Source organism: Fusarium redolens (genome assembly GCF_020744475.1).
Source record: "Fusarium redolens strain MPI-CAGE-AT-0023 chromosome Unknown BKA55scaffold_17, whole genome shotgun sequence".
NCBI lineage: Eukaryota > Fungi > Ascomycota > Sordariomycetes > Hypocreales > Nectriaceae > Fusarium > Fusarium redolens.
The window spans coordinates 704936-728310 of record NW_025763680.1 but is presented as its reverse complement, the minus strand read 5'-3'; the positions used below and the strand labels follow the sequence as shown (position 1 = coordinate 728310).

Below are 23375 nucleotides of genomic sequence, written 5' to 3'. Positions count from 1 at the left end.
TGGTTCCTGCGTACAGCCTGACAAGGCTGCGCTGAGGCTATGATATTGACTGGACATTCCGGCTAGTCGATGTGGTGCTTTAACGTAGCGAATGCGACTCCGAGCTATGCACTCAGTATAACTCGTCGAAACATGTACCGAATGGAGAAATTTAGGTCTTCCGCTATGGTGGGACTTTCGTGCTAGGTAAGCTGACGGTACGCGGTAGTCGACCTCTCCACGGCGCCATGCCCAAATAGTAAGAGAAACAGCACGCTGGCAGAATGTGTTTAAAGTAGCTGGGTAATTAAGAATCAACAACATGTATAAATTAGTCGACCCGCGACACGATCTGGTTTCTCACCTCCTTCAGTGAAACTACATTCTCATTACACAACTATATCTTTTACAATACAGCAAGCTTTCAACATGAAGCTGAACAAAGTCGCCTTCTTCACCTTCTTGGTAACTTCCAAGTCGGTACGTTCATCGTCATCTTCAATGGAATATTGATACTAATAGAAAACATCAACAGCTTCCAGCAAATGCACTCCCATCCGAGGTCAATCTACACCGTAGACATGACTTGCCGAACGTCACTATGCTACAGCTTATTCCAGATGATGACTTTAACTTCAACGTCATGGTGACCTTAGCCGCTGCTCCTTATCAAGGTGCAGATATCGGAGAGGTTCTTGTTGCTGCAAGCCAGATCAAGACAGGCGATTTCGAAAGCTACTATCAAGCATACTATGATCTTGCAACTCGAGTCCACAAACAGGCAAAGACGATCGATTGCAAGAAGCATCCAGTTTCTGCGAGGAATGCCCTTTTCAGGGCCTCGACCTACTATCGCTCTGCTGATATGTTCTTGCATGGGAACTGGAGTGATCCCAGAATTATGTCACTTTGGAAGCAGCAGGCCGATACCTTTGACAAAGCAATGAAGCTCATGCCGATTCCTGGCCAGCGCGTCAAGATTCAGGCTGATAACTTCACTGTGCCTGCCATCTTTTTCAAGACTGACAAACCTGGTCGTCACCCTACTGTTATTCTGGGCAACGGATATGATGGCTCCATGGAGGATCTGTATCATGTCATGGGCGAGGCTTTGCTGCAACGAGGTATGAATGCTATCGTGTATGAGGGACCAGGCCAGCCATCTGTCCGTCGATACCAAGAACTTGGCTTCATCCCGGAATGGGAAAAAGTTGTCACACCGGTTGTTGACTACGTTCTTTCTCGAGATGACGTCGACGGCAGCAAAGTTGCACTGATGGGCTTCTCATTCGGTGGCTTCCTCGCGACTCGTGCCGCAGCCTTTGAGCACCGCCTCGCTGCAGTGATCGCCCTCGACGGAATCTACGATTTCGGCCAAGCAATGTTCAAGCAATTTGGACCTGACATCACTGGACTATTCAAAGCTGGAAAGAAGAAGGAAGTTGATGAGGAGGTCGCCCTAGTACAAAACAACTCGAGCCTGCCCTCAACTTTGCGATGGGGCATCGATCAGGGAAAGTGGTCGTTCAAAACTCATTCTGCGTACACGCTCCTGAAAAGGTCTGAGGCTTTCACCTTGAAGGGTATGGTGGATAAGATCAAGGCGCCTGTTTTTGTAGGAGATGGTCAGAATGATATGTTCTTCCCTGGACAGGCGAAGGAATTAGCGAAGCAGCTTGGAAGTCGGGCAACGTATCATCTCTTTGAGACGGTTCAGGGGGCTGGACTTCATTGTCAGGTTGGTGGTTACGTGTTCATGAACCAGGTTTCTCTTGACTGGCTTGAGGATGTTTTTGCAAATCATACCGAGGGCAATTGAGGGTCGGATCAAACCGACAGGTCATGACATCTGCAGCGATGGACTAAATGATGCTCCACCCACTGTGCATCGCCACTTTGAGGGACCGTGGAGTCAAGTTACCCACTAGACTAGCTAATTGATCGTTTGGCAATGGAATGAAGCTGCTCTGAGCCTGGCCGTGAATAAAGCGGAGATGGTTGTGGTTGTTGTTTGGCTGACAGAGAATTGTCGGCACTCGGCAGAGCCTTCAGGTGAGATGACGCAAGGATGAAATGGCTTAGCGAAGGCCTCCAGTGGCCAATGGCTTCTGATAGGTGCCGAGTACCCGTGCTTATCACTGAACGGCCTAACGTTGTGCCAAATAGTGAACTTATCCTAATTTGGTGGGTATTTCGACGCTAAGGTAACAGATCCAGGAATCACCAAATACTTCAATATTTCGTCGAAACACTCGCCTTTTTCACACCATCCATCAATCACCGAATCTGTCATTCAACCCCAGACCTTACTGCTAATTGCCAGAGTAACTAATTGAGCTAACCCGCCAATCGTTCAATAGCCAATCAAAGACTGCTCATCTGATATCGGGACCATGGTCTTCTCTGGTAAGCCTTCACGGGCATGTGAACCCTGTCGAGAGAAACGGAGAAAGGTATGGTCGGTATGCATGTTTTCTTATTAAGTATCTAACCATGCTATAGTGTGACCTCAAGAAACCTTCCTGTTCAACATGTATGCGGATGAAAATTTCCTGTTTTGGATATCGAGACGTTCATTCAGTCAAGATCAAAGACCAAACTTCAGCCGTGATACGGAAAGTGCAACGCCAGAGATGTGTCAACACGAGAGTGACCCCCCAATCCAACAGTCCATTCAGCGATTACAGCTCTCCGGATCAGTTGGGTCAGCAAAGTGATATGGAGGTTGACTGTCTCCGAATCTCAAGTCCTCCCGAGGAACTGGCACTTGGATACTTCCTTTTCGTCTTTACACGATCCGGCCCATTCGCATACCTCCATGAACACACAACTACTCTCGCTATTGACGATGACATAATACAGGCCATCCACGCCCCGGCACTGGCATCTCTGGCTCTCGAACATCGGCGAGGTGACCTATTACGAGCAGCCCGTTACCACTACTCCAAAGCTCTGACTCGGACAAACCAAGATCTGAGCGATCCTCAAGTAGCTATCCTCGACAAGACCCTTCTCCGTGTATTGTTGCTCTCAACTTTCGAAGGGTTAGTGTTCGAAGGCCGAGGCTCAACGAGAAACTGGGAACTCCACGTGCAAGGTTCATTGAGGCTCTTGGTCATGCGAGGAAGACAGCAGTTCCAGACTGAATTCGGGCGCAGACTATTCCACCATACCGCCATCAATGTGCTGACAGATTGCATAATGCGATCAAGTCCAATAGCAGACGACTTCTTGCGACTGTACGAGTACGCTACCTCCGGCCAGTCGGGACTCGATGAAGCCAGGACTCGCATGATCGGATTCGTCTGTCGCTTTGCCAGAATGTCTGATGCCAGAAAAGGCATGTTGGCGACGGACTTTGTGAGGGAGTGCATGGAGCTTGACAAACAAGCTGCCGAGTTTATTGATACATTCTACAAAGACACACCATACGAAGTCATCGATGTCACTACGGAGGAGTACCGACAGAATGCTCCTGGCACAGGAATCTGCGCCTACAAGGATACTATACACAAATACCAGTCTCAGCAGTCAACAAGGGTCTACAATACCGCGAGACTCATGCGATTGACAGTCAAAGAGTGGGTATACAGCGTCTTCGATAGAAATCGCCATGGAGTCATCCTCAATGAACCCAGCGAAGATGATCCCCTCAAAGCAAGCTGGAACCAGCTTCCCATCAAGGTCGCACTACAAGCCAGCGATGTCATTGACGATATGCTAGCCAGTGTTCCATACTCACTAGAGCTGTTGAATACACCGTTCCGAACGGCGTCGCGGTATGTTGTCTGGCCACTTGCAAATGCTGCAGGATCTGATGTTTGCCCTCCGCCTGCGAGGCTGTACATCATCGATCGGCTGAAGGAGCTGGCTGTCAAAGCAAACCTTGACCAGGCTATGCAGGCGGTGAATATGTTGGAGGAGAGAGTTCCGCTAGAGGACTGGCAAGTTAGCCTTGATGGTGGATGGTATGTCGGTATGCTAATGACTATTTGACAGGATGCATCTTCTTCATCTCTCATAATGAGCGGACAACAAAAGGTTTTAAAATAGGGCATAATAGAATAATTCCTTGTTATGGAATCGGCCCACGTGGGCACTCGTGTATATAACAGAGTCGAGCCGAAAGAGTTCAAGCATAGTGTATTGCGCGCCCTTATCAAAGACGTTACCACAAGGAATAATTGCGCAATTCGCATCCGCACGAAGAATCTGTCCAGTTATAGGCTACCGAGTAATAGCCCTATGGGCTTGGCTCAATGAATGATCTACTAATGTCCTTCGACCCGAGTTGTATCCACTACGGAGCCGCATGTCGGACCCGAGTCAGTGGTTCCGCAGAGAGTAGGATATAACGTCAAACTCAAAAGGAGACACCATTTTATCACTCTTTTACTGTTGAGAGTGTGCATATGAGTGATCCTCTATGTTGATGACAACGATTGGAGATTATCGTGGAACATATTCTCGTAGAGGTTGGAGTGTTCGAAGCATAAAATGTCTTGCTTGCATGACCCAACCGTGCGGTTCGATGAAGTCTCCAGGATCTATCCGAAAAAGCCTACTAGCAGGGCAATAACGCCCTTGAATCGACATATTGTGGCAACATTCATTGTGCGATTGCTAGTTCGTATGACGAAAAGCGAGTAGTGGAGAGGCTCATGATACCAAGTCAAACGCCTTTCATGCAGACAGGTTTTGGAAACCCAATAACAAGCACACATGGTCCAATTTCTAGAATGGTTCATGGGTCTAGGCCCGCATTGTTGAAGACACCCTGTAAACCTAAGATATTGACCTTGCTAGTCGCCGGTCATCTTGCCGGCACCCGGATATTGACAGATCCTGTATGCACATTTAAGTAGCCATTGCAGGACGCCAAGATGGCCATTTCCACTCGTATCAACATTCAGATCTATCTACTATCACTACTCGTCTTTGGCTCAACGATAACATGAGTGAAGAGAAGCAGGCCAACCCCAAGGTCGCTAACGCAAGCTCTAGCAGCTCACTCAACGAAGGTGCTGTTATTTCTGGCCGAGCTGCAGATGAGACTCTCGATCTCATTGAAAAGCATGGACACGAAGTTGGAGAACTTACCCCTGGGAAAAAGAAGAAGCTCAAGCGCAAGATTTACATCCACGTTCTTCTGCTTGTTACTTTTATCGACTTTATGCTTTATGTGAGTCCAGACCAGAATTCGGGATTTTGGCGGTACTAATCTTTATTGAAAGGTGGATAAGAGCACATTGGGACAGGCTACGCTCCTAGGCCTTTTCAAGGATACGGGTCTCAACAATTCCGAGTACAATAACTTGAACTCGCTGTTCTATACAGGTTAGCTTCCTTGTTCCGCCTCATAATTAACTATTGACTCTTCAAGGCTATATCATTGGACAAATCCCCGGACAGCTTCTCATCCAAAAGCTTCCCCTTCGCACCTTCATATCTGGAATCATCTTCACCTGGGCTGTCATTGTCCTTCTGCACTGTGTCGCTCAGAGCTATGGTGCCCTGATCCCTCTTCGTTTCTTCCTCGGCTTCGTCGAATCTGCGGTCATCCCAGCACTTGAGATCACAATGGCCATGTTCTTCACTCCCGAGGAGCTTCATCAGGTTCAGCCTCTGTTTTACACATCGTGCATTGGCTCACCTATGTTCACCGGTCTCGTCTCATATGGCCTGCTGTATAGTAAAGCTACCACGAGCCCGTGGAAGTTCTTTATGATCATCACTGGAGGTATATCCCTTGTTCTCTCAGTGATTACTTGGTTCTGGTATCCCAATAACCCTGCAACGGCATGGTTCTTGACCACTGAGCAGAAGGTCCATACCATTCGCCGCATTCATGAATCCACGAGAAGTTCGATTGAGCAGAAGACATTCAAGAAGCATCAGTTCTACGAATGTTTGAAGGACCCTATCTCCTGGCTCTTCGCTTTCTCGGGCTTTACGCTCATGCTGGCAAATAACCTCCCCTACCAGCAGAGCCTGCTCTTCCTAGACCTTGGAGTTTCTCCATTGGGATCTACACTTGTCTGGGTAGCTTCAGGAGGCTTTGCCATTCTTGCATGCATCACGGCCTCGCTTCTGATACGCTTCTTTCCTGGACATAGCGCTTGGTGGGCGGCACTTTGGTGCGTCCCTTGTATCGCGAGTAGTATTGGTATGGTCACCATTCCATGGGGTAACACCATTCCCATGCTCGCCTGTCTCCTTCTCCCACCGAACTGCTTTGCGCAAACATGGATCATCTCTGTTGGCTGGGTATCATCCAGTTGCGCCGGTCATACAAAGCGCCTTACTCGAAACGCCATGTTTATGGTACTCTATGGAATCTCGAATATTATCTCGCCACAACTCTGGAAGACTGGAGGGCCTCGCTACTACCCTGCTTGGATTGTGCAGATTGTGGCCAGTTTCACCTTGACGCCCATTCTACTACTCAGTATCCGATTCATCCTTGCCAAGAGAAACAAGGAGAGACGACAATGGATCGCAGAACAGGAAGCGCTTGGAAATCATGGTGAAGGATATGTCGAACAGGTTGTTGATGGTGAGACTGTCAAGGTCAAGGTGGATGTTTCCATGTTGGACTTGACTGATCTGGAGAATAAGTACTTTCTTTATCCACTGTAGTCATCATTAGATATTGTTTTTCAGGGATTGAGCAAAGAATGTTTATTTTCTGCTGCTCACTTAGAAATGGCAGTATTCACCTTCAAGCAAATGATAACAAATCTTAATAGGTCGTCAATATGTCACACATGCCTAAATTCTTAGATACTGGTATTGTCACGGGGCTCTCTCTAGTTCATGCAATCAATCTCAAGTGATTTCCTGAAAGGGTAGGTGGCAATCAAGCACAGATCGTAGCCTCCGCCCTAGAACGACATCTCAACAAGCCCCACCACGCCCAACTTTAACATCCGCCCTGGCTAGACATGATCTTTCACTAGCTCATTCAATTTGGTGAAAACCTGCGCCTAAACGCAAACCATGATCAAATTTGAGCTTGTTTCCTGTTAAGAAGCTATTTATCGAGCGGCGAACGATAAGATGTCGCGCCAAGGTGAACGTCGGTGCGATGCGGCGGTATCATCGCGCTGGAATCTCAACACTTCAGATCCACATGTCCCGTGGGGTTCGTTCTGGAACTGGGGTAGAAGGAAATCGCGAAGACATCTCGGTAAGCTATTATATAATGGATATCGAATTTTGTGATCCCATGGCTCCACATGTTCGCCTTTCATCGACAAGATGCACAGTTAGTCGTATGTTGCCCCGAGTATTCAGATATGGCTTACTATATCAGATGGCCCGAAATCGGCTGTCTAGAGGAGTGAAAAGGAAGCCCTTTCGCCATCTGATTCTCAGGAAGCTGCACTCATGTCGTTCATATCATGACGAACTACATGACCATGCATATCCAAGTAAAGTCTGACCCTCACCCCGAGGTCAACGAATCAACCCCCTCCACCAAGTCAGTCGAGCATGGCACTGCCGACACTGAACTTGAACGCGCCCTCCATGGCCGCCATCTCCAATTCATCGCCATCGGTGCCGCAGTCGGTACAGGCCTCTTCATCGGCACGGGCAACGCCCTTGCAACAGCCGGCCCCGTCTCCCTTCTCATCGCCTTCATCTTCGTCGGAAGTCTTCTCTTCGCAGTGATGACAGCCCTCGGCGAAATGGCAGCATATATCCCCGTCGCAGGCGCCTTCACAACGTACGCCTCGCGCTTTCTCGATCCAACATTTGGCTTTGCGATGGGTTGGATTTATTGGTTCAGCTGGACTATCACATTTGCCCTTGAGTTGACAGCTGCGGGTTTGATCATTCAGTACTGGGAGAAGGGGCTGAATATCGGTATTTGGATCGCTGTGTTTTGGGTCCTCTTTACTGCTGCCAATTTCATGCCTGTTCGCTGGTTTGGAGAGTTCGAGATGTGGTTTTCCAGTATCAAGGTCATCACTATCATTGGCTTCATTATTTTTTCGATCTGTGTTAATGCCGGCGTCGGCGATCAGGGATATCTCGGATTCAAATACTGGAAGGATCCCGGGGCATTCAATGAACATCTTGTTGAGGGAGATGTTGGACGTTTCGTTGGCTTTTGGTCGGTTTTGATCACCGCCGGCTTCAGTTATCAAGGCTCGGAATTGGTGGCCATTGGAGCTGGCGAAACAAAGGATCCACGAAAGACGATTCCTTCTGCAATGCGCTGGACCTTTTGGGGCGTCTTCTCAATCTTTATCGCGACCGTGTTCTTCCTCGGTCTCAATATCCCGTCGACAAACAAAGACCTTCTTAGCGAATCGCAAGACGCTTCAGCATCTCCTCTGGTCATTGTCGCTCAATTGGCTGGTGTTCCGATACTGCCTTCGATCCTCAATGCGGTTCTGTTGACTGCTGTATTGACTGCTGCAAACTCGGATGTGTACTCCAGCAGTCGCATTCTTATTTCTCTGGCTGATTCGGGCCATGCACCAGCATTTTTGAAAAAGACGAACCGTTTCGGCACGCCTTATAATGCCGTCGGAGTTTGCGCCGCTGTCGGCTTTTTGTCTTTCCTCAATCTATCCAACGACGGAACTGTTGTGTTCAATTGGTTCTTGAGCATTACCTCTGTTGCGGGATTTATCGCATGGGCTATCATTTCGCTCTGTCATATTCGGTTCATGAAGGCTTTGTCTCTTCAAGGGATTTCCCGATCGGAATTACCCTACGTTGCGCCCTTGCAGCCATATTTGTCTTGGTATGGTCTGTTCTTTAGCGTCTTGATTATCATAACGAGTGGATTCCAGGTGTTTATCGAGTGGGATACCAGCTCCTTTTTCACTGCGTACATCAGCCTGATTTTGTTCATCGTCATGTTTGTTGGTCACAAGTTGATCTTTCGGACTAAGCTGGTTCCGTTGAACGAGATGGACATTATTACTGGGAGCGATATCTAAAAGCATATAGGAGACGAGATGCTCTGAATTAATACATGTAATTTGATCTGCGTCATAGCAAGTTTCTGAATTTCCTTTCAAAACTCTTCATGCTTCTCAGTGACCTTGCAGGTTAAATACAGATCTCGTATCCGGTTATTGCCTAGCCCTTTAATCGCCAGCGACAAATCGATTGGCTGAGGCCAGCGGAGAATTACGGCAGCACCAATGAGACGATCCTGTTTTCAGCCGAAGATCCCGGTGCTGATTACCTCAGCGCTATCGATAGTACTAATGTTATCTCGCGTCAACTAAACTCGGGTTAGTCAGATCTGTTTCTAAACAATTTCAAGATCCCAGGGACACGAGGCCTTTTGAGATGTTTCGGGACGCGTCAATACATTCGTTGATACCAACGACGCTGCTCCTTCTGTGTCTTGATGTTGGTTCTGTTTTAGCAGCTTCGGAAGGCTCGGGGCTTGATCGGTGTCCAGATTACGTCGCTAATCATGGTGAGTAACATCTCATCGGTCGTCATGATCGCGTTCAGTACTGAGCGAATATCATAGCACCATTAGTATGGCTTCACCCAGAGGATCGTTTCATGCCCAGTGATCTCTCGGCTCACATCACCAACACAATACCGAAACTCAATGGACAGCCAATCAACGGGCCTTCATCCATTGACCTCTCAAACCTTGGGGAGCTCAACAGCTACGGCGGTGAAGATGTTGCTCTCACAGCCAAGGAAGATCCTCTCACTTACCCTCAATGGATTCTGGGTGAAGCACCGGATGCTTCTGGTCGAATAGCCAACTCAGTTCCCTGCGCTGTGATCTTGGTGGAGAAGAGCGAGGTCGACATCGATGCATTCTACTTTTACTTTTACTCATTTAACGAGGGACCAAATATCACTCAGGTCATGGAACCGATCAATCATTTAGTCGGAGACGAGAACTTATCGTCGGGGATGCACTTTGGCAACCATGTTGGAGACTGGTAAGTCTGCTTCGACTCATGCTAGGTAATTCTTCTGACATTTGTTATCAGGGAGCACAACATGGTCAGGTTTCATAATGGAACTCCTGTTGGTGTTTACTACAGCCAGCATATTGACGGCGTTGGTTTTAAATGGGATGACTCCACGCTCAACATCACCGATTCAAGGGTATGAGTAGTATTCGTTTTCCTTGGAATCCATTGACTAACAAACATCTCAGCCTATCGTGTATAGTGCCCTCGGCTCGCATGCCAACTATCCACAAAGAGGGTATGTAATACCGTCCCGTTCTCAAACATTTACTCATCAAGTCACAGCCACCAAATTCACAATGCGGCAATGTTCGACTACTGCGATGAGGGCAAGTTATGGAACCCAGCTCAGTCAGCCTACTACTATCGTTTCAACCCCGATTCCTTTACCATCACTCCAATTATTTCACCCTTTGAACCGTCTGCAACTGAGCCCGCTCAGAACTTCACGTCATGGTTCGACTTCACCGGCCACTGGGGCGACATCAGCTATCCCGATTCTGATCCTCGGCAAGAAACCGTACCTCACTTCGGTCTTAAACGCTTCAACTCTGGACCCAACGGTCCTCGCTTCAAGCATTTAATTCGCAAGGGCCTTGTACGAGATCATGCGCGAAAAATGGGTTGGAAAGAGTGGGCAGTTGGTGTTTTCATGTATTGGTATCCTTGTTGTATAAGAGGCTGGAGATTATGGAGGTCTTTGGGGATCATGGCTGTGATGGCGTCGGCGTTTGTGCTTGCAGTTGTGTACGGAATCAGAAGGCTGCAGACTTGGAGACAGAGACAGGTGTACACAAAACTGAAGAACGATGATATCCCGATGGAAGAGTTGAGGAGAGAGGAGGAGTTTTTGATAGGGTCTTCTGATGATGAGGATGACCATCGACGGTAGATGGAACGATTTCATATTTACAGTTCAAATAGACAGATAGAATTAGTCAAGCAATAAGAATCCTTATTACGAACTGCCCTGAAGACACTGCTATCAAGAAGAATGGCAATCTATTAAAGAATTTTCGACTTATTGTCTAAGCGGACTTTTGAGATGATAATGGCTTGGCAAGTTACTTACTTTGCCCAGGCTATTTATTCCATCCTCCCTCTGTCTCAAAAATGCGACCAACTGCCTTACTCACCTTGAGAAGGTGACGATCACGAAGTCTCGCAGACACAAGAGACACTCCAACAGGCAAATTGCTCTTGCCACGAAATCCCGGAATATTGATCACTGGTGTATGTAAAGCCTGTTAACGTTAGGAATATCCAAAATCCAGCCAAGACATACTTACCGTCCAAGTTGCTGCAAAGACAGGGCTTCCTGTATTCTCAAGACCTTCAGGAGCTTCGTCGAAAACACTTGGCACGAGAACTGCCACATACTCATCTGCCATCTTATCGAATCGGGGCCGCAAAGCTGCAAGCCCATCATATGCATCGAGCTGCGCCTTTCGTGAGATTTGGTGCTTTTCTTCAATACCATTGGCCAGCACTGGATCAAGTTTGTCTTTGGCTTGACAATATTCTGGCCACAGACTCGTTGCACCCTCCAGTCGTACAAGAGTAAAGTGCCAGTCGACGACTTGATCAAAGTCTTGACCGAGATCGAGTTCTTCAACCTCAGCGCCATGGGCTTTGAGAAGCTCTACAGCTTTATCCATAGCCGCGATTGTACCCTCTCCAGCCATGTCCCATTTCGAAGCCCTGCATACAGAAAATTTCGAGCCTTTGATATCTTCAAACGTGCTCTTCTCGTCATCATGCAAAGCGAATACATCAGCTAGGACCTCAAAATCAGAGACGCTTCGAGAAAAGAAGCCGATTGTATCCACGGTTGGAGCACAGAACTTCTGTCCCTCTCTTGTGATAGCTCCCCATGTAGGTTTGAAACCATAGACGCCATTGAATGCAGCTGGTCGAACAATGGAGCCTACAGTTTGTGAACCAAGAGCAATGGGGATCTGAAAGTCTGCCACTGCGGCGGCTGAGCCTGCAGAAGAGCCACCAGGTGTATGACCTGTGCTATGTGCATTGCGAGTAGCTGGACCCGTGAAGGATGCGGCAAACTCGGTTGTTGTAGTTTTACCTGAAAGGATAAGTAATCGGGGCTTAGAAGGACTAGGTTGGCATACCAAAGATGAGGCATCCTGCTTGCCGAAGAACCATGACCGATCCAGCATCGATCACAGGATGATCGTTCTTATAGATAGTTGACCCATGTTCGGTCGGCATATCTGATAAGCTGTCAGCAATTAGTTCCGCCTCTAATAGATTAATCTCAGATGTTGACCTTTGGTCAATATGATGTCCTTGATCCCAACAGGAAGACCATGCAGTGGTCCTCGCTGATCCCTCGGCACTCTATCTAATGCTCTAGCTTGTTCCAAAACAGCCTTTGGGTCCAGATATGCCCAGGCTTTGACATCATCATCTCGTCGCTTGATTTGCTCGAGTAGTGATGAAGCATACTGCTCAACTGTGAAATTACCGGAGCGAATGTTCTCCAGGATTTGTGTAGCTGTGTGGCGCCAGGGTTCCATATTTGGATTGGAGTTTATAGGAGTATTAACTGGTAACGGGGTATTGGAGAGAACCTGACTGAGCTGTTGATGCAGTTTGTGGCTTGAAGTTCCCCGCTTGCTGACAGTGATGCAGATCCACTGAGATGAGGGGGTTCGGATCTTGGCCCGACAGCTTGATCAGGAACTTTCCTCACCGATAACTCTTTCTTGACAAGCATCAATTGGAAATCATACAAATTGAACCTTCAGAAGTATTAATAGTGATGTAATCAAACGTTTAATTGTAGCATAAAGCTCAGGTCTAGTTACCGCTCATGGATCGCTACACCAACCGCCATCAACAACATACGAACTACCAGTCACTCCACTCGCTTCGTCACTACCCAAAAACACGATCACCTTGGCTACCTCCTCCGGCTCAAGATCTCGCTGCAGACTCTGGCCACGCATAACCTCCTCGCGATACTCTGGCGTGAGAACCTCATCCCTCTGCCGCTGTGTAGCGATAGCACCAGGCATAACACTATTGATACGAATATTGTACTTCCCATATTCTTTACTCTGAGTACGCGTCAGGCCCATGATTCCCGCCTTGCACGCGCCGTAGACTTTGAAATGTTAGCAGACTGAAAGGTGAGACGTGCACATTGACGTACCCGGGGTTCCTTGAGCGGGGATGCGCCAGGTGATTGACCCAAGATTGATGATGCTCCCGCTTTTTGCCTCTCTCATAGCTGGAAGAACAGCTTGGCTCATGAAGAAGACATGTCGAAGGTTGTTGTTGATGTTTACTTCCCAGTCTTCAGGCCTGACCTTTTCTGTTTCAAGTCTGGCTCTATTTCCAGCAGCGGCTGCATTGTTAACCAAGATTTGTATCATCCCATGCTTATCTTGAATGCTCTTGACCGTGTCTTGTAGCTTGGGTAAATCTGACACGTTGCAATTGTAGAAGATTGGTGCTTGGGCTTGCACATTGGCGTCTTTCGCACGCGATACAGCGCGGTCAATTGTCTTTTTCGCTGAAGACTCTGCGATGTCGATGAAGATGACCTGGCTGCCCTGTAGCGTGAACAACTCCACTGTAGCAGCGCCAATCCCTTCTGCACCGCCTGTAATGAGTACGGTCTTGCCCCGTAGGCTGGGGTAAGTAGCGTGAGTTGCCATGAGTGCGAGTAGACGTCGATAAAAGTTGGAAATGATGTATTGGGAAGAAGATACCTTTGTTTGACCCCTCACTGATGCCTTACAGATACAAGCCACTTTCAAGTGATGTAATGCGCAGAAACAACGTTACAATGGTTCGTGACCCTTTTACAGTGACTCCATTGGTTTCTGGGCGGAGTTACTGCATATAGCTTAGACTCTGCAGTGCTGTATTGGCAGGTTTTACACCAGCTTTGGGCCGCTCGACAGCACGACATCTGTATTCCACCATTTTCCAGAGCAAACATTATAAGACATCGTCTGGATGCAAAAGGATGCAGCAATCTTGACCTGTCCTTCTAATCTTTACAACAAGAATGTTTAAGCCCGATAAGGTCCGGTGGGGTAGAGTATCTTCTAGCTTCCGCTCACGTGTCTTTGGAATTGACCATTTCAACTTCCGGGTTCCGTCCCCATCTCCATATCCAGATCTGCTAATCGCAACAACTCGGATCATTTTTATCAACCGTCCCGGCCGTTGAACGGTCTGTTTCATCAAAATGGAACCGCGGAGCAAACAAGCATGTGAGCCATGCCGGCAAGGTCCCTTGTCCTTCGATTGCGGATCCAATTGGGCTGATACTTTGTGCAGTAAAAAGAAGAGCAAATGCACTGGCGAGCGGCCGACATGTTCTTTCTGCGGACGGCTTAATCAGCTATGTACTTACAGATCTCCTGAGCCAGCAAAAACTGCTGCAAGAAGAAGTAACAGAGTCACTAAGAGGTAGGGCCAGTTCCATCAGTCATTGAGAGGAAGCTAACACGAAAAGTGCCCAAAGGAGTCGCTTACAGGAACGTTTCCAGATGCTGGAGTCCCAAGTCAAGGGTATTTATGAGTTGCTACAGTAAGTCCACCATCAATCTCATGTAATGAGCGGTGACTGATCCTCTAGGCCATCATCAGCCTCAGCTACTGGTCCTGGGCCCTCTCCAAGCACTTCTGCAAGCATTCCATCGACAGGTTTGCAAGCAGAGTACAGTGCAAGTCCTGGCATGGTATCACCACCACAGATCGAGACATCCTTTAATCTGAACAAGTATGCCACTTCTTCACCGGTCATCATTATTACTAACCATCTCAGCCCAGATATACCGTTGGAGGTTCTAGACCATCTTATAGAGATCTATCGGGTCAAACTCCACCTCCAACCATTGCAACTTTTTACTCTGTCTGAACTCAAAGTCTCACTCACCTCAGCACCTAAATATCTTCTTTACAGCTTCTTGGCCCTTACTGTACGGTACAGTACACATGACTTCTTCAATGGTCAACAAGCCAAGGTAGTTGAGTTCTATGGAAGTTCTGCACAGCAGGAGGTCGCCATACTTGCCTCCCAAGGCATTCCAAAGCTTGAGATCGTGCAAGCTTTATGCTTGCTTGTCCTTGTCGATGTCGCAGGTGGGCTAATGCCAAACGCTTCCGGTGTATGGTAGGCTAACGTAGGAAACTAGCTTGTAGACCAGGCCGGGCGTGGATGAGTATCGGAACCATGTCAAGACTCGAGGCTCTTCGCAGGCTGTCACAAAATGCCTTCTATCAGTCTTCGCCTGAGCTTGAAGCTAGTCTGAGATGCCATTGGACCGTAGCTCTCCTCGAGCAAACGTTCATGCCTCAAGAGCGTAGCAGTATACACGATGATGACGAGCAGAAATACCCATCCAGTGCTCGTAGACCACCCTCACTGCCACCAATAAACGATGGGGAGTGCCCTCCGGATCTCTTCTCAGACGATGCATCCGAAGACCTAGGTATAACCGCGTATTATATCAACGTTATCGAGATGTGGGGTCACCTCTCAACATACATGCATCAGGTGAGAATCGGCAAAGCAGAGACAGCTTGGTTACCTGGTTCAATGCATTACACACTCTGTGCAGAGCTTTACAAACACGAAACCAAGCTTCCTCATAGTCATCTGCTGAGAAATGTCCACTTTACAAAGCGGATGGCAGGCGAACTGCAGGACCAGCGAGAGTATTGGATACCATGGCTCCTCATGCAAGTCGTTTCTCACGCTATCACAGCTATTCTACATCATCCTTTCATCCATTTGGTAGCGATGCGAGACAGATCAAGCGGACTTCAAGCTCGTTCCTTTTTACAGCAAACGATTGACCAAGCTTTGTATCATTCAGCGTGGGTGTTCAAGTTCCTCCGGTTATGTGAGGAGCTACGCTTCGAGATATTCGACCCATTAGTAGGACAGCTTGTTGCTGTCGTGGCAACGATACCGTGGCTGTTCCAACGTGCGATTGATCCAAAGGTCGCGGAAAAGGCGAAAGACGATCTAGAGTGGTGCAAAGGGTTCTTGGAGAGGTTGTCATCAACTTGGCCGCACATTGCGCAAAAGGTGCGTATCCCAGGTGGTCAACAAGACGATACGCTAACAAATCTTCAGCTCGAATTACTACAAAGTCTAGACTCTATCGCGGACAATAACTCGCCACCACCAGCTGGCAAGGGCATTTCTATTGCCTTTCATCCGGCTCTGTTTTGGGCTCTGGTAGATCCCAAGATCAGCCAGATGACGCCGTTATATGGGGAAAGCTCAAGCCGTCCGCAAGATGCTATGATCCGCATCTCAACGCATTACATCCATCCGTTGACAGAGACACAAGTAGGCCAATCGGCGCCAAGCCAAAGAGAGGAGTCATTTGATCCCTTCTTGTTTGATGTTGGGGAGCTTGAGGAAGTGAACCTGGACGATATCTTTTCACATCTCATGCCAGACATATATGGCGTGCAGTAATTTTAGCTTCTATATATCCATCTCCATCTCTTCCATCGTACAGATAAGGTATCGAGACCGTTGGCGGGCCGCAGTTGGATCTGGTGATGATGATCCGCTCACGTGCCCGGCACATCGACGCTATAGATAGGGTCGCAGACGAGTTGACATCCGTCCCCACCAGACCCTTCGGTGCTGTATATCAGACGTCAGTTTTCGACCAGACTCTCAATCTGACCTACTAAACAGCATCGCCTCCCCCATGGATCAGACCAGCAAGATCGTAATCATAGGCGCGGGCCTTTTTGGCCTCACAACAGCCAAGCAGTTCGCGCTAGAAGGTCACCAGAATATTACTGTCGTCGACAGGCACATGCCACCTGTAAGAACCCCAGCTTCAGTGACGCCGATCCGCTAACCTCTTCAGGTGCCGGATGGTTCCAGCTCGGATATCTCCCGAGTCATCCGATTTGACTATGCCGACACTGAATACTGCTCCCTTGCGTACGAGGCTTATCGTAAATGGTCCCAAGACCCTAAGTATAAGGGTATCTTCTACCCGACAGACTATATCATTGCTGGTTCGAGAAGTTCGCCTGAGAAGTCTTGGACAGATAAGACGATTGCTCAGCTTGATAAGCGACAACTGCCTTATACCAGGTTGGCAGATGCCGCTGATGCAAAGCGGAAATTCCCGATTTTGACTGGCGAGCTTGCCCAACCAAACTTTGAGGGCTACTTGAACAAGTCTGGTGGCTGGGCCGATGCGAACAAAGCCATCAAGCAACTCCGCGACGAATGTCTCGAGCTAGGCATCTCCTTCATCGCTGGTCGAGCTGGAACCGTTGTCGGCTTTGACAGCAATGCTCAAGGAGTTATCAAAGCAGTCAAGACTCTTGAGGGAACACCTGTTCGGGGCGATCACTTCATTCTTGCAGCAGGCGCCTGGTCTTCCGGTATCGTCCCCACTTACAACTCAACACTATCAACAGCACAAGCCCTTGGCTTTCTTCGTCTCACGGACGCCGAGATGATCAAGTACAAGGACATCCCCATTTACATGAACTACGCCACTGGATGGTTCAACTTTCCTCCTCACGAAGATACCAAGATGCTCAAGTTTGCTGTTCACGGCTGGGGCTACACTCGAGCACCCTCCAAGGGCGACAACAACTCTGTCAAGTCTAACATCTCCGTTCCTCCTCCCGTTTCTCGGGAGCGAAAGAACTTCGTTCCAGCTGATGCTGAGGAACGCCTTCGAGCGGGCTTGCGTGAGATGTTGCCTGAATTGGCTGATCGTGCTCTTGACAGGGTGGCTCTCTGTTGGTACACGGATACACCTACCGGTGACTTCATCATGGACTATCATCCCGATTACAAGAACCTTTTTGTTGGTGGAGGCGGAAGTGGACAGTAAGTGACAGCGACCGTCGTTACCGACCCCTAGCTAACATTTTCCTAGTGCGTTCAAGTTCCTCCCTGTCTTGGGTGAGTGCATGGCATCGGCTTTCAAGAAGAAACTGCCGAGCCACTTAGCAGAGAAGTGGAAGTTCCATACTGAGTATGAGTATCGTGAGGATACCTTCCTTGGTGATGGCAGTCGAGGTGGTCCTGAAAGACGAGAGCTGAGCGCAGCCGAGAAGGCGAAGCTAGATGGAGAAGAGAGATCTAAGCTGTAGTTATCGGTCAGCCATAAGGGAGATATCTTGACTGTATCACGTATATTCTTTACTTGCAAGAACATGTAGCACCTATATTTCTTCACCTTTGCCGATAAGCCGGGGGCGATTGTCCATAATGGCACTCACGTCGTCATCCAATATGAGACATGTTAATTGACAATCGACCAAACCTTTTGGTATACCATGATGTAACCCACCCCAGCCCTCTTGTTCCTCCGAAAGCTACGGTAGCAAAGGAATGGAACAAGGTTTAACATGCGTTGGTCTAGTTTAAGTTGACACCTATTCATGCTCGGTTATGTATGCTATGGAAGTACTTGCTGGCCGTAAGGTTAAACACTTTAGGCTATATATGGTTGCGCCATCAGTCCAACCCCAACATCGTCTACCTGTGTCAGACACAGCCCTATCAGCCTGTCAGGAGACTTCGAAGGTCTGCATGACTAGTTCAAATTTAAAGTGTAAAAGAGGTGCAAGCCTTCATATGAAGAAAGGCTTTTATGTCAATATGTAAATGTGTGTTGCTTAATGATGTAACAATCTGAACTACCTATATGGTGGTACATTTAATCGATAATCTTGGGTTCCATTTCAATATCCTTCTTCTTTCCGAGAACTTCCTTCTCTTGCTGGACAGCAACATGGTTATTAAGCAAGTGACTTGGATCACGGATGAAACACGCCGCAATAATGGCCAATACACCCAATGGGATTGTCGAGTAAAACACAGTCCTGAAAGCCTTTGCGTATGTGTTCTTGAACGCGGCGGCCGTCGCCTGGAGAACTGGCTCTGTTACGTTGGGAACCTTGGCCATGGCAAAAGGCACACCAACCGCATTCTGGATGACGGCTGGAATCAAGGCAGGCAAGTCTTTTGGAGAGTAGCCCGCACCGATAGCAGCCCCAGCAATGTTGTTACCGAGGTCGCGGTTGACGATAGAGGTCAAAATCGTGCTGAACATGGCGTTTCCGAGCGATCCGCCAGCGCTGCGGAATGAACCCATAAGACCTGCTGAGACTCCAAGCTCCTCCTGCGGGACCAACAGGCCAGATGAAACGTAGGACAGCACCGTGACCCAGGTAAAGCACGACTGACCGAACATAGGCAGGATCTCCCAACCGGTCTTGTTGTTAGGGACCACGGCGGCGTATGATGCGGTGAAGACGGTCTGCATTATAAGGGCGAAGACGAATTGATATCGGATGTGCTTGATCTTGTGAACAAGACTGGGCAAAATCCAACCTCCAATAATGCCGGACATACTGGCGGGGACTGACATGACGCCGATTTCAAGAATATCGTTGGTGAACATGAACAAACTAGCCTGGTTGCCGAGTGTGACAACTCCCTGCCAGATCATACCAGAGACGAAGAGGACCACAAGATACACAGTGAACTCTCGGTACATGCGAAAGATCTTAAGAGGGAAAAGTGGCTTCTTCGGGATGGTGAAGTCGTAGACAAAGGCTGCAATGAAGACACAGGCACCGATCGAAATAGTTGTCGCAACGAGTGTCATGGACCTATGGGTGGCGCCGAGGAAGGTGACTCCGATGAGGAATACGGTAAGGCCGGTGGCAAAGAGGAGGAGTCCGATGTAGTCAAGCTCCTTCACCTGCTGCCAACGCGTCCTCTCAAAGTCGTGCTGCGGTCGAGACGGGGGGAAGTAGCAGATGAAGGTTCCGATGAGACAAATACCAGCGTAGATTATGGTGATATAGTAACACCATCTCCAGCTCGCCTTAAGATATAGGTGAGTAGCGATGAGGCCGGCTAACGAGCCCCAAGGGATAGTGATGCAAAACTCGGTCCACGCCAGGCCAATACCTCTAGAAAAGGGGATTAGAAACTGATGCTGAGTAGAGGTGTGAGAAATCTTTGCGAGGCACGTACCTGTACTTGTTGGGGAGAAGCTCGGCGATGCCAGGATACGATACCATGATACTACCGGCGCCAAAGCCGATTAAGGTAGTTCCAGCGACGATGTGCAATGTAGTCTGAGATACAGCACAAATAATCTAGCGAGCAACCTGGTCAGAAAACGGAAATCTTTCATCTTCAGCACATGTCTGACAACTTACACCACCAACCAGGACGATGGTCTGGCCGCACAATAGCACATATCGGCGACCAAATACATCACTCAAACCGCCAGCAATAGAGAATGCGACAGCAGAACCAATGGACCAACTACCGGGGATCCAAGCGATGTGTTCGGTGTCCCCCAAGGCCATACCGATCTGCTGAAGGATCTGAGTCGGCATGATGAATCCGGTTGCGATGGCGGGGACATAGGTCAGGCCCATGAACTACAAAAGAGAGGCGATTTTGTTAGTACAACCCAGATCACCATTTCAGGGCATTTTCGAGCACAATAACTTACGAAAACGGCCAAGATCGTGGATATAGCGACCTTTGGGGTTGGCTCAAGGTCAGAGTTTTCGACATATTGAATCGAAGGTGGACGCTGGTCATCATTGGGTAGAGTTGACTTCTTCACATCGCCGGCAGGCGCTGCAGACACCTCTGGGTCGGAGGCCATGTTGACAAGCTCCAATTGCTATTGAAAGACTACCGAATAATGGATTATGACAGAAAGAAGAAATGATTGAAGCTGTGATATACCACCTGAAGACCCGGAGTTGTACAAGTTTGGAAGATTAGTTGACCTGGAGACGGAACCCAGGCTTATATAGATCGACCAACTGGAAGGTTACGCTGACGATAATTAAACTTTCACTAGTCTGTGTGTGATAAGGCAATTGCCCCAGGAAATTGAAATGCGGGGAGGCTTGACACTACTCCCTGCGAATAAGGAGAAGGTCTGCTGTGGTCAGCATGGGGTAATTGCTTCTTTTACCCCGCAAGATTGTACAAGGTAAACCTCGGTCATAACATATTGTGCAAGATTAAGCAATTCGGGATGAGTCAATGGGGTTGAGTCGAAACGTCTGCCGTGATTGCCGCGTCTGGAATCACAACCATGCTGAGATTGGCGGCAGCTGTCTATCACAATGAGGGGATAGCTCCACGTGGGGGACTTCGATAAGAGGTAGACACGAGGCTCTAGACGCAAGCTAGTGCAACCGAGAATCGTATGGGGCCCCAGACGGAATCTGCGGAGGAGTTCAGCCCCCTTGTCTCAAGATCTTGGGGAACAAGGTTCCTTGACTATAGAAGGGATAGCATCAGACAAAAGGTCGGTATTGTCACCCCGAATGGTCGAAATGATCGGTCAGGCGCACACCGAGACGCATGGCCGAGACGATTACAGCTTCGGGCCAAAGAAAGCTTAAATATCTCCCCCCATTCCGGTTGTCCATCACGGCAAATGCTTGGCATGAGCTGGTACTCGAAGCCATATCATATGTGCTGGATTTGCAATTCTTCATCAAGACCATCAATGTGGGCTTCGCAGACAACCAATCGAAGTGGTACAATGACCACCCTCCCAGCGACTACGTGACAGGTTAAAGACCCCCGTCCGTCCCGCCCTACATAACGTAGGATTTTTTAGATACCGCCACCACGATAAAATGGCCGGTTTTCACACTAAGACCCAGTTGGTAAAGGAGAGTCCGCCTTGGACGCGCCGCATCGCATACAATGTCCAAATCAGGGCAATACAAGCGGCTCTGACAACCATCGACTGGTTGGGTTCATTCAGCAGAACTTCAGCCAACGCACCCAATATTGTCAAGACATACAATGTGAGAGATCATTTACCTGTGCGGTAAGTCGCCAACAGTATATCTCGACGCCTTGGCTTTCGTTTTCCTTTCCGAGGAGCGTCTGCATTTCCGAGACTCTCTCCTCAGGTTCAAGAACTGATCGACATTGTAGGGTTTTTCTTCCTTCTTCCTATGAAGGCGGCTCATCCAAGACACTTCCGACGCTGTTTACTATTCATGGCGGTGGCTTTTGTATAGGCTCGTCTCACGATGATGACGCTTGGAACCGTTCCTTTTCCGACACTCACTCAGTGCTGGTTATTGCATTGAACTATAGCAAAGCCCCAGCAGCTCCGTTCCCTACCGGCTTAGATGATCTTGTATCGCTATATCTAGCTGCTTTGGATGATGAGTCTCTCCCCATTGATAAGGCAAATGACGGACGTGTCGCTATCTGTGGGTTCAGTGCAGGCGGCAATCTGAGCCTGGGCTTGTCTCAGCGCCTGCTTCAGTCTGACCACTGCCCGTGCCGTCCCCGTGCAGCTATCTCTGTCTACGGTGCACTTGATCTAAGCCGTTCACCAGAGGCAAAGGCTAGTACGCGTCAGTATAAAACGGATGCTAGTCTCGGCTCCCCGCGTACATCCGCACGCGATCTCCTCCTCAACATGGCCCCGCTCTTCGATTGGAGTTATCTGCCCGATGGACAAAATCTGCAAGATCCTCTAGTGAGCCCTGGCCCGTGCGCTGATCCAGATGATCTCCCTCCCCATATTTTCATCATTGCGTCGGAACTGGACATGTTGGCAAAGGAAAGTCTCGAATGTGCAAGCCGTCTGGCCCGCTCAAGAGGAGGCTCCGGAATCTCGGTCGCTGATTCCGAAGTAGCTCACTGCGGGCGTTCAGAGCCTGGAAGACCTGGGGAGCTGGTGTTGGACGATAAGCGATTTGCTTGGCAGGAAACCTTTCCTAACGGCAGCGTCAGATGGCTCCTGGTGCCGGATGTGCTGCATGGTTTTGATAGTCTGCCCATGCGTGAGAGGTTTGGAGGAGAAGAGACGATCAAGGATGCAGAGCTCAAGACAGAAGCATATTGCAAGCTGTTAGGTGACTGGCTTCTTAACACAGTCTTCAGTGCTTGAAGGAAGCAGCACAGACACACTCCCTTCAAGTCTCGAATCAGCTACTGTCGTCATTTCTCTGTTTATACACAGTAAATACATCTCGACTCAAAGTCATCTCGACAATCTAGACACGATCAGTGCGGCTTGATTCTAAGAGATTGTCAGCTTCAAAGTTACTCATAGGAATCACTGTATAGAGAGTCCAAAGACAAAAACACATCAAGCTATCAATACCGTTCTATTTGGAATAGTCAGTGCCAAGAGAATCTAGACTCTTTAGAGCGTATGCCTTGATTGTGTCTGGCCCAACTTGGTGACTGAACCGGTACATAGAAATAATACAGGGATATGCATGCCTTGAATGCCACCCCAAGTGCCCTAACCTTGCACAATATATCGGAAAGGGCCCGAGTAGCATTCCGGGTAGATCCCGAAACACTCGGGCATCAGTCGCTTAGACTAAGTGCAGCACGAGCTCAGATCAGCTCACTTCGGAGTT

The 23375-nt window shown here is 48.6% G+C and overlaps 8 protein-coding genes across 8 annotated transcripts; 6 read left to right on the top strand and 2 right to left on the bottom strand.

Annotated features, from left to right (window-relative positions):
• Nucleotides 1–351: 351 nt before the first annotated feature.
• BKA55DRAFT_579600 (Alpha/Beta hydrolase protein) lies at nucleotides 352–2012 on the top strand. The gene is made up of 2 exons (XM_046193882.1): nucleotides 352–459; nucleotides 515–2012. Exons 1-2 carry the CDS (start codon nucleotides 409–411, stop codon nucleotides 1796–1798), a joined length of 1335 nt encoding a protein of 444 aa, XP_046044654.1. The 5' UTR covers nucleotides 352–408; the 3' UTR covers nucleotides 1799–2012.
• Nucleotides 2013–2192: 180 nt separating this feature from the next.
• Nucleotides 2193–3975, top strand: BKA55DRAFT_652550 (uncharacterized protein; the record flags this gene model as incomplete). Its single annotated transcript, XM_046197351.1, has 2 exons — nucleotides 2193–2432; nucleotides 2482–3975. Exons 1-2 carry the CDS (start codon nucleotides 2373–2375, stop codon nucleotides 3973–3975), a joined length of 1554 nt encoding a protein of 517 aa, XP_046044653.1. The 5' UTR covers nucleotides 2193–2372.
• A 711-nt stretch (nucleotides 3976–4686) lies between these two features.
• BKA55DRAFT_667046 (major facilitator superfamily domain-containing protein) lies at nucleotides 4687–6689 on the top strand. The gene is made up of 4 exons (XM_046197806.1): nucleotides 4687–5161; nucleotides 5214–5316; nucleotides 5363–5739; nucleotides 5803–6689. Exons 1-4 carry the CDS (start codon nucleotides 4934–4936, stop codon nucleotides 6616–6618), a joined length of 1524 nt encoding a protein of 507 aa, XP_046044652.1. The 5' UTR covers nucleotides 4687–4933; the 3' UTR covers nucleotides 6619–6689.
• A 711-nt stretch (nucleotides 6690–7400) lies between these two features.
• On the top strand, nucleotides 7401–10839 carry BKA55DRAFT_522128 (amino acid permease-domain-containing protein; the record flags this gene model as incomplete). The annotated part of the gene is made up of 7 exons (XM_046188557.1): nucleotides 7401–8746; nucleotides 9128–9211; nucleotides 9246–9427; nucleotides 9485–9914; nucleotides 9966–10083; nucleotides 10136–10185; nucleotides 10233–10839. 7 exons carry the CDS (start codon nucleotides 7401–7403, stop codon nucleotides 10837–10839), a joined length of 2817 nt encoding a protein of 938 aa, XP_046044651.1.
• A 240-nt stretch (nucleotides 10840–11079) lies between these two features.
• On the bottom strand, nucleotides 11080–13630 carry BKA55DRAFT_597864 (amidase signature domain-containing protein; the record flags this gene model as incomplete). Its single annotated transcript, XM_046196130.1, has 6 exons — nucleotides 11080–11144; nucleotides 11233–12030; nucleotides 12077–12178; nucleotides 12235–12462; nucleotides 12799–13020; nucleotides 13123–13630. The coding sequence occupies 6 exons, from the start codon at nucleotides 13628–13630 to the stop codon at nucleotides 11080–11082; spliced, it is 1923 nt and encodes a 640-aa protein (XP_046044650.1).
• Nucleotides 13631–14473: 843 nt separating this feature from the next.
• Nucleotides 14474–18077, top strand: BKA55DRAFT_597862 (FAD dependent oxidoreductase-domain-containing protein; the record flags this gene model as incomplete). The annotated part of the gene is made up of 9 exons (XM_046196129.1): nucleotides 14474–14514; nucleotides 14563–14706; nucleotides 14752–15068; nucleotides 15122–16020; nucleotides 16069–16287; nucleotides 16476–16606; nucleotides 16648–16780; nucleotides 16826–17811; nucleotides 17861–18077. 9 exons carry the CDS (start codon nucleotides 14474–14476, stop codon nucleotides 18075–18077), a joined length of 3087 nt encoding a protein of 1028 aa, XP_046044649.1.
• Nucleotides 18078–18646: 569 nt separating this feature from the next.
• Nucleotides 18647–20623, bottom strand: BKA55DRAFT_544069 (fungal trichothecene efflux pump; the record flags this gene model as incomplete). The annotated part of the gene is made up of 4 exons (XM_046190658.1): nucleotides 18647–19910; nucleotides 19975–20078; nucleotides 20163–20390; nucleotides 20465–20623. The coding sequence occupies 4 exons, from the start codon at nucleotides 20621–20623 to the stop codon at nucleotides 18647–18649; spliced, it is 1755 nt and encodes a 584-aa protein (XP_046044648.1).
• Nucleotides 20624–21432: 809 nt separating this feature from the next.
• BKA55DRAFT_579584 (Alpha/Beta hydrolase protein) lies at nucleotides 21433–23338 on the top strand. Its single transcript, XM_046193881.1, has 2 exons — nucleotides 21433–21814; nucleotides 21925–23338. Exons 1-2 carry the CDS (start codon nucleotides 21618–21620, stop codon nucleotides 22892–22894), a joined length of 1167 nt encoding a protein of 388 aa, XP_046044647.1. The 5' UTR covers nucleotides 21433–21617; the 3' UTR covers nucleotides 22895–23338.
• The last annotated feature ends 37 nt before the right edge of the window (nucleotides 23339–23375 follow it).